The 13,024-nt window shown below is 50.7% G+C and overlaps 1 protein-coding gene across 5 annotated transcripts in view; it reads right to left on the bottom strand.

Annotated features, from left to right (window-relative positions):
• Nucleotides 1-13,024, bottom strand: part of COL18A1 (collagen type XVIII alpha 1 chain) — a 106,070-nt gene that overhangs the window by 26,889 nt on the left and 66,157 nt on the right. For all 5 annotated transcript variants that reach the window (XM_080937554.1, XM_080937555.1, XM_080937551.1 and 2 more), the window contains 4 exons: nt 12,303-12,850; nt 5,057-5,146; nt 3,625-3,678; nt 1,824-1,953 (listed from right to left, as the gene is read on the bottom strand). In XM_080937554.1, coding sequence (XP_080793680.1) covers nt 1,824-1,953; nt 3,625-3,678; nt 5,057-5,146; nt 12,303-12,850 — 822 coding nt within the window. The remainder of the gene's footprint in view (nt 1-1,823; nt 1,954-3,624; nt 3,679-5,056; nt 5,147-12,302; nt 12,851-13,024) is intronic.

Here is a 13,024-nt window from a genome sequence, read left to right as displayed (position 1 = left end):
AGACCGGCGGTGAGAGTCATGGCTCAGAGAGACAGATGGAGGACCAGCATGGAGGTCCGCAGGGAAGAATAGAGCCCAGAAATGGACGAGTGGGGGAGGCTGACTTTCCACATCTCAGAGTCAGCTCAGCAGGGAAAGTGGGGAAACAGTTTCTTAAAGAATTAAAAATAGGTCTTTCGATCCCTTTGGGCAGAGTCTTAGATGATGCCAGGAGTGAGATCTTTGCGTTTCAGCAAAAATTCAAAAGCTTCTCTTTACTAAAGAGGCTGTTAAGAAAATGAAGTTGGATACTGAGGCTCACACCTGTAAGCCTAGTGCCTAAGAGGCTGAGACAGGAGGGTCACAGGTTCAAGACCAGCTTGACACACACATACACACACATAGAGATATTTTTATATAAATATATAGATATTATATCTATATTTAAATTACATATATACATACATATATATATATGTATATATATATCTCCATCCCTGAGGGTAGGGTAGGAAGAAATTAAAAGGGGGAAGGGAGATAAGCCACCTCCCATCAATGACACTGTGATACCTAAAGACCAAAGCGGAGATACACACACATACACACACACACACACAGGTAGTCGCAAACAGACAAACCTCCTGAGGAGACAAAAATCCCCAGAACAACTTTCTCTGAAACCACCGTGAACCGGACATAATGGACACGCCCACCACTGGTAAACAGGCAAATCCATGTAGTCGGTCCACACTGTGGATGACGGGTCATCAACAGACTAGCTTTAAAGCAGATGCCTTTTATAAAAGGGACGCAGTGCCAAGCCAAGTCCAGACGCTACTCCCTATGTCCCCGTACCAATCCCCCATACACACACATTTGCGGTTCTGTGAAAAGCCAACTGTCTATGGAGACAGAAGCCAGAGCACTGGGGTTGGGGTGGGGCTGCCCAGGGAAACCTGGCAGAGTAGGGGCCATGTTTTCTTGTCTTCCCTGGGATCCCAAAACACAGGAAGATGAGAGTCAAGGCATGGACCCACATAGCACAGGTGGACCCCACCAATACTTCTCAGCCTTGCCTGACTTGTGCATTAACAGAGGTAGGCAGCCGTAACTGGTGACTGTGGAAATCTAGACCCTGTGTCTCAGATCTTGGGAAGAGGTGAGCCCTGACAGCATCAGGATGAGCCATAGCCTATTCCCTCCAGAGTACTGGAAGCCCTGGGGACTCCCAGAGGCTCAATCATAGGCTCCACTGTATTCCAGTCCCATAGAGCTGGGAGGTGGGAGATGTTTACGCTGTCGCCCCACATGTGCTGGTACCCAGTAACACAGAGACTATCCTAACACACAATTCACAGTTGACATTTCTCAGGGATCCATCCTCATCTCCCGCAGGCCAGCGGCCCTGTGCAGGTCTCCCAGACAGTGGCTCCCACCGGAGACGTGTCCAATCCTATTCCCTGACCCACAGCACGGTCTGGGCTGAGAACATATTTCCCCTTCCATCATCTCTCCCTTGGATCAGTTCACACTCTCCAAGCAAAGTTGATGGCCCTGAACCAGGAGATGGCATCTCTGGGAAGGTTCTTATATATGACAAAGAGAATGCAGGCTAAGATCTTTGACGAAGGATGTGTCACAGCTGCTGGGGCCCAGCCAGAAGCCTGCCTGAACAGGACCTTCTTAGAAGGCAGAACACCTTCAAATGGGGACAGTTCTGGCTCTGAAACAGCTCTCATCCAACACACACGCACACATGCTCACACACATGAATGCACACAGACACGCACACATGCATACACATGAGCACACACACAAACACAGCACTTCTAGAATAGTTTTACCTCCTATAGGATCTACCGTGGATTCTTCCTCCAAGTCTTCTGTTCTAGAATCTTCGGTGGTACTGCCTCCAGCCAGGGGTGGGGAAGTGACAGGAGGCGGCTGGGGGAGCCCGGGTAGTAGAGATATGTCCTGCAAGAAGAGAGGGGGACACCTGGCTTTGATATTCAGCCGTACAGCTGTCCCGTGCATGTATGAGCCAGCGATTCTGTCTGGCTTTGGGGTTTAGGGATTAAAAATAGAACAAACTCGTTGTAGGCTTTTCAGGAAGATAAGAAAACCATAACTCCAGTTGGAAGGCATTTCGACAGAGGTATAATGCTACAGGTTTTCAGTAGCCTAGGGGTCGGCGTCATATACCTCAGGAGTCCTTAATTGCCAGAAGACCAAGGACAAAGAGCCTCCCCTGGTCTAGTCCAGAGACACCCTATGGCTGGACAGCACCCGAGATGGCTCAAGTGAGGTCCTGTGGTGTCACCGAAGGGTGAATAGAGTAGGTATGTTCTCTCTGAGACTTCTTCCTTAGCTCTAGCCTAAGCACGGCCCACAACTCACTTCTTGTTCACATGAAGCTGGTCTATCTACCCTGTAGACCCTCTTCCATGTGTCCAGTTTCAAAAATACTCAGCTAGGGGGACCTGGTGCCCCACATCAACATGGCCCATATCCCCGATAACTTTCTATCAGAGACTGTGTAGTCTGGGTAGATGGGCCCTGGGGCGTACCCTAGCTGAGGCAGTACTGTGGAGCCTGAACAAAGCCTCCTCCAGACACTCTTGAAATGGTATGACAGGCCATCCCTCAGACATTACAGACTTGGGTAGGAATGGGACACCAGAAGTCCACGGCTTTAATTCCCCCAAAGGGAAGCTTCCGCATAAACCTCCAGGTTGGCTAAGCCCCTCACAATTTGCCTGTGACAGACAAGCCGGGCTCCTGGTCGGAGTGAGTGAACAGGTTACATGACAGGATGAGTTATGGATGCTCAAGCTACAGGAGGCTATGCTGGCTGGCATGGCACCCACGCATAGAAACGTCTGTCCTTCAGACATCGGCCTTGCCCAGGGAACCCCGTGTGATGGCAGCAGTTTGCAAATCTGACCCACAGCTGTGAGGGGTTATGGTCATCAAGGAATGCAGAGGTTACAGGACCTTGAATGGGAACATAACCAGCCCATCACCTCACTGGGCCGAGTCCCGGGACCCTGTTAGGCAACAGAATGCAGTCCAAGATGGCGGTGTTCCCTGTCCTTGGGATCTGCCTGTCCCTATTCAAGTGTCCACATATCAAGCTGTCCTCAACAACGCTTCTGGGAATGGTGGCAGGGACCACTCCCCACCCTTTAGGCACTCAGCATCCCGTAGTCTTCCTGGCGCTGACACCCAAGGTCCACCTTAAGGAGGTTCACTCAAACGTCCTTTTTATATCTGGAGTCCCTGTGGGATCTCTAGACTAGAAAGAGCATGCAATGTGGCTATCTAGAAACTATTTGACAAGGCCACTTGTCCTCAAGTCAGACACAAACCAGTTATGGTCTCATAGCAGTCAACAGCAGAGACAGAATTGCTGGGTCATCTCTGCTAAGAAAGCTCTTTTTAGAGCTTGCTGGGTGGGGGCGGGGAGAAGAGGCATCAGAGCCAGCCAGAGGGACCTACGAGTCCAACCTCAGACTGGTCCCTGCTAGTCATGCACCTGCAGGACAGTGAGACGGCTGAAATATCATACATATCCGTGCACACTATGCACAGACTGTGCCTCTTCCTGCTGGAACCAGGGGATGCCCTGGCCACACACAGACTCACCTCTCCGTGTGACTTGCTGCTTTCTTCAAAGCCACTTCCAAAATCTCCAGATGCCTGCAAGATGGCGGGAGGGGGTGGAGGGAAGGAAATGAAACAGTTAGGACTTGAGACACAATGACTGCATCAACTGGACATCAAACAAGGCACCTGCTGGGTCGAAACCAGCCAGACTCCCTGCTTGGCCCAGTCAGATGGTTGTAGATCAGGCCTTTGCCCATCATGTGATATGGTTGTTCTATCCTCGGATGCCATCCTCAGGGGACAGGCAAGGTGGGTGGGCAGGTACCCTAAGCAGCCACAGGCCAGGCTGACACAGCGTGTACTTGCTTCCAATCATGTCCCGACCCATCACCTGCCTGGAATGACTGTCTTCATGCTTTCCCTTCCCAGCATCCTCCAGGAGCTCTGGGGAGGCCAGGGACCAGCCTTTCCTCCTCCCAAGGTATGTAACTTAATATAAATCCAGAGGCCAAATACCACCTGGGCCCATAGAACCTGTAGTGACATTGCAATGTTAAGGTGGCCCAGGTGGGATGGACATGCAGACACCTAGAGTGGGCAGTGTGTGGGCATGCCCATGGGTGGCACTCTCAGGAGCAAACATGACCCATCCACTAGAGACTAGTATCTGGTACCAGATAGAAGCCAATTATATTTCTGATTTTCCTCCTGGAAAAAGTAACCTGAGGAAAGACAGACAGACTCAACTGTTCACACAGCCAGGCTCTGCCCAAGAAAGTGAGTGACGGGGATGTTGTGGTGTGCTATCTCCATCGGGACATGCCCCCACCCCCAATTCCATGGCGACCGGTGAATGGTTTCCTTGGATGTTACAATATTGTGCACATGCACACACAGATAACAGGAGCACCCAGAGACACAGTGCGTACAGACCACACTGCATGCACCCCAACATATACAAGAGACACACAGCATACAGAAAGCAAACACACCAGCAATGCACAAGAGAGACCACACACAGCACCCTTACAAAAGATACACTGCACACAGAAACAACTCACAGCATATAGATAACAGCAGACACACACATAAAGACATACGTAACACACAGACAACAAAAGTTTGCACACCATACAACAGGCACACAGAGTACATCCAGAGACACACACAGCACACAACAGGCAGACGTAACTCCCCCTCCTATAAACACACACCATTCAGAACCAAGTATATATGCACTTTTGACTGGGTCAACCCCCATCCCACTATGTCACTGGGGCAGGGGGTGGGGGTGTCAGTCTCTGACATCTACAATTCCCAGGTTTCTGAGATGGAAAGTTAAGGCAGGGAGAAAATGTCTGGAGACACAGGTTCCTGACACCCTGCGAGCATCTTCTGGCTTTTCCCAGCATGTTGCTTGAGAACCCTTGCTCACAGTGGGGAGACCCACCACCACCACCACATTACTCACCCGGTCTTCTTCATCATCATCATCTTCATCCAGGCAGTGCACAGGGCTCACCCGGGGGGTTTTGCGTACCTTCAGCTCCGAGATCATCCCCTAGACGGAAGCAGAAGATCACTGATTTGAAAAATCATATGACGCTTAACGGATTGGGTGTTTGGAGCTCGGCTGCTTGCTGGTAGCACTGTTTGGGAAGGTTGTGGAACCTTTAAGAGGCGGGGCCTCGCTGAAGGAACTGGGTTCCTGGGGAGACTGCCTTGACATTTTAAAGTCTTCCCCGACTTCCTGTCCCCTCTTTGCTTCAGGACTGCAAAGTGACCAGCCGCCTCATAACTCAAGCAAGGTTTCCCTCCCCGGCACTGCAGACTATCTCCTCTCAAACTGCAAGCCAAGATAAACACTGGCCTCCCTTTTTAAGTGGTTTCTGCTCAGATAAAAACGGGGAGAGAAACTAAGACCCTGTGGCTCCAGAGGCGGGTTCTCACACAGAGCCTCTGACTCATGCTGGCCCTCAGCCTAGCCTGACTTTACCAGGGGATCTCCTTTTTGTCGGCAAGACTAAGGGGCAGGCTCTCAACTGGCTTTCAAGCTGTGGCAGTTTCTGGCCCAAGCTGAGGGAGGCCAGGAGGATCAGAGACACCCCATGACAAACATGGCCCCTCACCTCGTGCTTGGTGTCTGGATTGCTGGTTCTAGCGCAGGCCCCAGGACGTCGGTCTGATGACACCCTGAATGTTTCCCAACAGGGTATGCTAGTGGAGTTCATGCACACTTTCCCTGTGTTTACGGTTTTTTTTTTTTTTTTTTTACATTGATTGTACTCTGCGACGCGTGCTAATTTCAGTTTACTAAGCAGGAACAGCGCGTCCTTGATTCCAAAATGACTTGCTTCCCAACAATCGTGGAGAGGTTTGATGGGAGACGCCTCCCTCTGGCTTTTCAGTCAGCTGTGTGAGAATAACACGGTGTGGGCAGGAAGGGAGGATGTGGAGGCCCTGACAAAACTGAAATGCGAATCTCCTTGTCCACACATCGCAAAATAGCTTTTGGATTATTTTAGCCCTTTGAAAACTGTAGCCACCATTGTAGCTCAGGAGACTTTGCTACAGGTAGCGGGCAGTGGCCGGCCCGTGCTTACTGACAGGTCTGGTGCCGTGTTCATCTCAGGAAATGTCCAGAATTCAGATGCTTTCTAATCCTCAATCATACCTCCCTGTTTCCAAGGAACATGTGACAACTAACAGTCCCATCTCTGTCCCCAGCTGGGTCCTGGCCTGTGGCTTTCCCTATCTCTCCTCATCTTACTGTTCAGCTCAGTCTGGTTTTTCTGGGAAATATTCTCTAACACCACACATGCGGTCAAAGCCACTCTGGGCTAGGTCTGCTTCCACAACTCTTCGCAGTATTAAGGATAGCAAAGTGTGTGTGTGTGTGTGTGTGTGTGTGTGTGTGTACACATGTATGCATGTGTGTCTGCATGACTATCATACATGTAACATTCATGTGTACACACTTAAGTGCACATACCCATGTATATACACAGTTGAAGGAGCCGGAAGGCTACAGACCCAGGTAAGGGGAAGGAGGTGGGCTCCAGGGGAGCCCTGCACCCCACAAACACTCTGGCCTGGTCATTTCCAGCCAGAACAAGGCCTTCACTGGCCATACGCAAAGCATGGACACAAAGGGTAATTTCACAGCAGCCCGGTGCACACTTTAGAATCACACCTGCAGCCACCCAGCAGGCTCACACTGAAGGTGCTTTGGCTGCAAGTCCTTAGGTAGCTGCCAACCTGAAGTTATCTCAGAAGCAGTATGATGCTGTAGCAGGCCACATTCTCCCCACCTAACTGCAATAGATTCCAGAAGATCCATGGCAAGAATTACCAATAGGCAAACGATGACCCGGCCCCACCAATTAAGCTACATGGAGATGCCCCGTGTCCTCAGCTCTGTCCTTGTAATCCCACACTGACCCCACACCTGGATCCACTCCCTGAGGTGGCAGGAAGTTGAACTAACTCTCTTCTCCAGAGTCTCAGGTGCAGCCAAAGGGTGCAGCATTTGGTGACATCTAGTGTCACCCAAGGGAGACAACTTCTAGAGGGCAGACATCACATACCCAGGGAAGCATAGACATCAACGGCGTCTACTGGGCGATCCCCAGGCATGTGGAAGGATGGCGGTAATGTAGCTCAGAACAGCAGCAGACCGAGAACTTGTTCTCAGTGACAAATGAAATGGGGTATGGGGATCATCACCTCCCAGATGCTGTCCTCAGTACCTGGGACACATAAGCAGCATGGGGGCCTGACACTAGTGTCCCTTGCTTAAACTAAACTAGTGACATAGTACAGGTCTCTCTGCTTGTTCTCTTCCCTCACCTGCCTACCTCCCGGCCCTCAAGATCACCACAGTCCAGTGTCCTCGGCACCTGAGAAGATGGAAGACATAAAAATCTCTACAAACCCCTCAGGTCAACAGACCCCCCATCTCAGGAAACCCAGGCCCTGGGTCATGGAAGAAGAGTGTCTGGGGAGGAACAGCAGAGAAAGCCCTGGCCTGTGTCAACCCTGTGGGCCTCAGTGGGACATAGAAACAAGGCTTGACCCTTCAGGACCAACACTGTGACAGTGGGGACTCTGTGAACCCTATCCCACATGCTATGGTGATCTGAGGTGCAGAAGGCCTCTAGGTCAGGAAAAACAGAACAGGTATCTGTACTCCACTCCCAACCCTGAAAAGATTAGAGGAACAGTATTGGACCATCTGATGTAGAATAAACTGGTTGTATCTAGTCCAAGAAGATTCTGGGAGACCCAGCCCAGCCAGTACCAGGAAAGTATATAAGTCCACACCACTGCGTGAGAAGAAGCATATGATTGTGTGTGTGTGTGTGTGTGTGTGTGTGTGTGTGTGTGTGTGTGTGTGTGTGTTAACAGAATGGATATCCCAAGAAGTTTATTCAGAGCTGTGAGGCAGGTGCCATGGTAATCATTAAGAGCAGCCAGGGTCAGAAAAACTTGGGTTTAAATACTAGAAAACAGCTCCCTGGGGGTAATGCTGGTGCCAGGAGCATCTCGGACGATCTTGGCCAACGGACACATGGCATCCCACACAGACAGGCTCAGTGCCATGGGCAGTGCCACACTCTGCCAAGGCTTTTGGGTGCCTGCGTCTGGAAAAGGCCTGAACAGGGGAGAAAAGACTTGTCTGTGCCGAGTTCTGCTTTGAGCCCTGCCCTTGTGACTCTTTCACGCCTGCCTGGAGTCCTCCGAACCTCGAATGAGGGAAGACGTCAAAGGGCCTAAGGCCCACTGCAAATATTTAACGGACTTGGTCCCAAGAGTTATGCAATCTGGACCTTGGGTACTGGGGGGACTGTCAACATTTACAGATGTGCGCCACGTGAAACTCTCCCTACCAGGCTGACCAATGGCGCTTTGGCCATGGGGAAGTGACTAAAACTGGCCAGCATCAGGAGGAACCACACACACTCATCATGGGCTCATCTGGACCTGCTACAGCAGGAACAGCGTACCAGCCTGCCAAGGCCAGGGACTGAAGCCATGATGTAGGGCTTTCAACTGTTTTTTTTTTCTCATATACTGTATCTGGGCTTCCTGGTGGCCTTCAGGGTGGCCTCTCTGCCCCACCCCTTTTCCCTCAGCCTCAGAGTCATCGGAGCTTTTTCCTTTATCTAACTCACATGGCTAGCTTAGTTCCTGCTGCCCTGTAACCCAACCATGCTGCCTGCTCTGTTTGCTGATGCCACTCAACTACGATACCTCTGGCCACTGGCTTCATATTCATTCTCCCACAATGCTTCAAGTCTTCCCTCCTGTGACTAAGTCCCAGCAGGCCACTTTGTCACAGCCAGGCCTCCTTTGGTCTCTTTACTGGCCAAGGAAGCTATCTGCGTACAGGCTGTAGCAATGTACCCACCACAGGCTCCTCCCACTTCAGATGAATGGAAGAGATGTCCACGGAGCTTTACAGGTGGAAACACTGAGAGGCGCCCAATGGGAAAGACGGCTGAGAAGCATCCTGAGAGATGGGCTAAAAGGAGATCCGGAAGTTCTTCATTGTCCCTTGATCAGGAACAGAACTGCGGCGGTGAGATTTCGATCTCTGCTGCCTGTTCCTCCCCTTACATGAACAGGCCAGAACTTGATGGCTAGGGGAACCTCATGCCCCCAGCACACACATCATCTACCTTTTTGGCAGGGTGAGTGGCGTTTCAAGACAAGGTTTCTCTACATAGGCTTGGCTGTCCTGGAACTTGCTCTGTAAACCAGGCTGGCTTTGAACTCAGAGATCTGCCTGTGTGGCGATTTAATATGCTCGGTCCAGGGAGTGACACTACTATTAGGAGGTGTGGCCTTGTTAATAGTAGGTGTGGCATTGTGGGAGGAAGTGTGTCATTGTGGGGATGGGCTTTGAGATCCTCCTCCCAGCTGCCTGGAAGACAGTCTCCTTCTGACTGCCTCTGGATTAAGATGTAGAACTCTAAGCTCTTTCTAGATCTCTATGTCTGCCTAGATGCTGCCATGCTTCCTGCCTTGATGATAATGGGCCGAACCTGTGAAACTGTAAGCTGGCCCCAATTGAATGTTGTTCTTTGTAAGAGTTGCTTTGGTCATGGTGTCTCTTCACAGCAATTGAATCCCTAACTCAGACAGCCTGCCTCTACCTCTGCCACCGCCACCCAGTTCATTTACTTTCATAGTAGAGCCACGGCTACACACTGAGGAAAATTCATAGCCTCAAGAGCTTTTAATGCTGAGCTGTATTCTAGATGAAGGAAATGAAAGTTGACCGTGAGATGCTTACAGCTGAATGAGCAACACAGGAAAGCTGTGCTTAGCAGGGATCAAGGCATCCTGGAGTTGAAAGAAATCTTAAGCCAAGAAGATGGGGGAGTTCATAAGACAAACAGGGTGAGGCTGGGCTCAATGGGGAATATTGGCCCAGCAGGTGGGAAGCACTGGGTTTAAACCATACCTCACAGAAGTAGGGGGCACTTCTGGCAGGAGAAATAAAGCCAAGAGGAATTTTAACTACAGGGCACATAAATAACCAGCACTGTACTGAAACACTCCAATTGGTAGTCATGTTAAAAAAAAAAAAAAAAAAAAAACTGATAACATGGACTAATGGTGTTCATGACCAAACTCAAAGGGACAAGCAAGATGACAAATGACAACACTGTGTGGACTGTCATCCGGCAAGGACCAGTACTGGGAGGCTAGAGGCACAGCTAGGCTCTGCCTGGTAGTGGGTGGATGCAGGTGGGATGACTCAGAGGAAGCCAACTCTCTATCCATCTGGCTCTCCAGTTCCCTGACTCCTGACTCCCAAAAGCTCTGGGTTAGCTTCTGTCAAGTCGTGAATCACATGACACAGTGACTCTTCCCCAAAGAGCTCAGCACCAAGTCAGCAAACGTCTTGTGCTAAATCCAACTGTCTTCTCTCCCTCCTCCAGCACATTCCCCTCTCTTCGGCTGGTATCTGATTTAAATCTTTCCAAAGATCCTGAGACCTAGCCCATAGGTGCAGTCATGGTCGGACAGCTGAGGTCAGCTGGGGAGGAACCTAAGGTCTTCACAGAACCTGCATGGTCCCTGAATTTGCTTGGCCTCTCCTTCTGAAGGTTTTTCATGTCAAAGGCTGCAGGTGTTTTCTCCAGACCCAAATTAACCAAAGAAACACATTGAATGTCCCGGTGCTATTGTTGTTTATAAATGAAAAGAAAAAGGGTAGACTGGGAAATAAAATGTATGTATACACAGCTAGGGATAATTGTCTTTCAAATATAATCTGGATAAACCAATAAGAAATGGCTGGGCTCCACCAGCAAAAAAAAAAAAAAAAAAAAAAAAAAAAACCCAAAGCGCCAACAAGAAACTATTAAGGAGATTAAAAAAAAAAGTGTGCATTCACAAACACACCAAGAAAACACATGGGGGGGGGGGCTGTGCCCCTCTCAGCACCCACTGGACGAGAGTCTCTGTCTCTGTAGTCTCAGGATCACTGTTCCTCAACAAACTCTGCTGCTGAAGCAAGAGACACACAGAGCCTGAGGCCTACCATCCCCCTGGGAAATGAGAGGGGCAGTAGGGCACAGATGTCCCACTCTGGAAATGATGACGCCCATTTCTGGTAATTGTGTTGGAAGATCAGAAGGAAAACACAAAGCAGCCCAGTTTGATGCCAAAGTCCTGGTAGCTCCCGAACCCTGTGGGTTAAAAGTTCCTGCCAGAGGGCAGAAGGCCATAGCTTTGAGAGCTCTGGACATAGGGTTTAGCACAACTTAGAACAGGAGGTCCTTGTCTGGGTCATAATTGAGTGCCTGATTCCCGGGGACATGCTCTTCCTTACACACACAGGGACCCCTGTCTGGGTTGGGCAGGGGCGTCCCAGCTGTTCTCTGCTGGTGTACTGAACTAAGGAGCCATGAATCAGTGCCAGCTTAGGGTCCCCACGCACTTGTTCCCAGGAGGCTGGGATCCCAGCTGGGATCTCTAGGAGGAGTGGCCCTCCTACAAGAAATGGGAACCCAGAAGTGAGGGACTTCCCCGCAGGAGTATACCACAGGCCTGTCACAAGGTCTTCATTAAAATAATAGACAGCCACGGCTCACCTAAGCAGGGCAGTTGTGTGAAGTTCCTGTCTCCATTACCTGCAGGGTACTCCCTCAACTGTGTGTACAGACAAAGACCCTACTCACTGGCTAGCTTTAAATGAATAATTTTTCTTGTTGTTTTGAAACAGGATAGTCCAAATGAACCTGGAATTCTAGATCTTTCTCCCTGCCCAGAGCTACACCTCTATGCTTGTCTTGTTAACTTTTTCCCAAGATGCCTGAGTGACTATTTTTTCAGAAGGCATGGCTGGGCCCTGACTAATCCTCAGACCCTCCTCGTCTTAAGTTTGGTACCTCCAGGTTTCTCCAGGCCCCAGCACATGCCTGAGAAGGTGGTCTGGATTAACTCAGGATGGGAGCCTGGGTAAAATCAGCCTCCAGCAGCTATCTTATAGACTGGGTTCTCAGAGAATTCACACAAGCTGCCCACTGTGATGCTTCAGGTCACCAAACCAAAGTTGGGGAGCAGCTGCCAGTCCACCTCCAAATGGGGAAGTCTGGGCTATCACCCCAGGCTTCAGCATCAACTAGAGAAGCCTGCTTTCACTCATTCCCCATTGCCCCCTCCTCCCCTGGATCAGCACGCAGTAGGGCAGCACGGGTTACCTGGAACTTGTCAGGGTCTGCTGCTCCAGCCTGACCCACAAAGAGGCCAGCGCCTCGCTCTAGCTCCAGACCATGTGGGGACCGAGCAAATGGCACTCTCTGGAACTCTTCACAGTCTATGTAGAGAGCCACTGAGCCTCCATCCACGCTGAGCGCGAACTGGGTCCACTGGCCGACAATAGGCGCAGACAGGCGGAAGCTGGCTCCCATCTGGGTCTGACTGGCACCGGGCTCCGTGTAGAGCAATGAGATGTTTTGCTGTCCATCTCGGACCTCTGAGAGCTTCACGCCTAGTGAGACTACCGCCTGGGTGGCATCCGTGATGGCAAACAGCACCCCTGCGGCCTCTGTGGCTGGCCGGACATGAAACAGCAGCGAAAAATCCCGGAAGAAGAGTTTAGGGAAGTGAACCCGGGCCATCTGGCCATTGTTGGAGTCTGGTCCAAAGATGTAGGCTGGCCCGACGTGAGGGTCGTCGATTTGTGAGATCTGTTGGGGTAGGGGGTCTCCAAGGAGCTGCAGCAGCCCCACCTCCTCAGCTACATTCTCTGCAAAGAGAAGGACATCCAGTGAGGTGGCTGCAAAGGATCATACAAGAACATAGTGATATCCTGGGAGACACCAGCCATGAAATCACTCCCATGGGCTTACAGGCCAAAGCAATCTCAAGATAGGTGTGAGGAACGGGGGTACGGAGTCTCCCACCTTCCAGACCCAGACTC

The sequence above is a fragment of the Micromys minutus genome (genome assembly GCF_963924665.1).
Source record: "Micromys minutus genome assembly, chromosome: 25".
Lineage (NCBI taxonomy): Eukaryota > Metazoa > Chordata > Mammalia > Rodentia > Muridae > Micromys > Micromys minutus.
The sequence above is the reverse complement of the archived record's forward strand: the minus strand, read 5'-3'. Positions and strand labels throughout refer to the sequence as shown.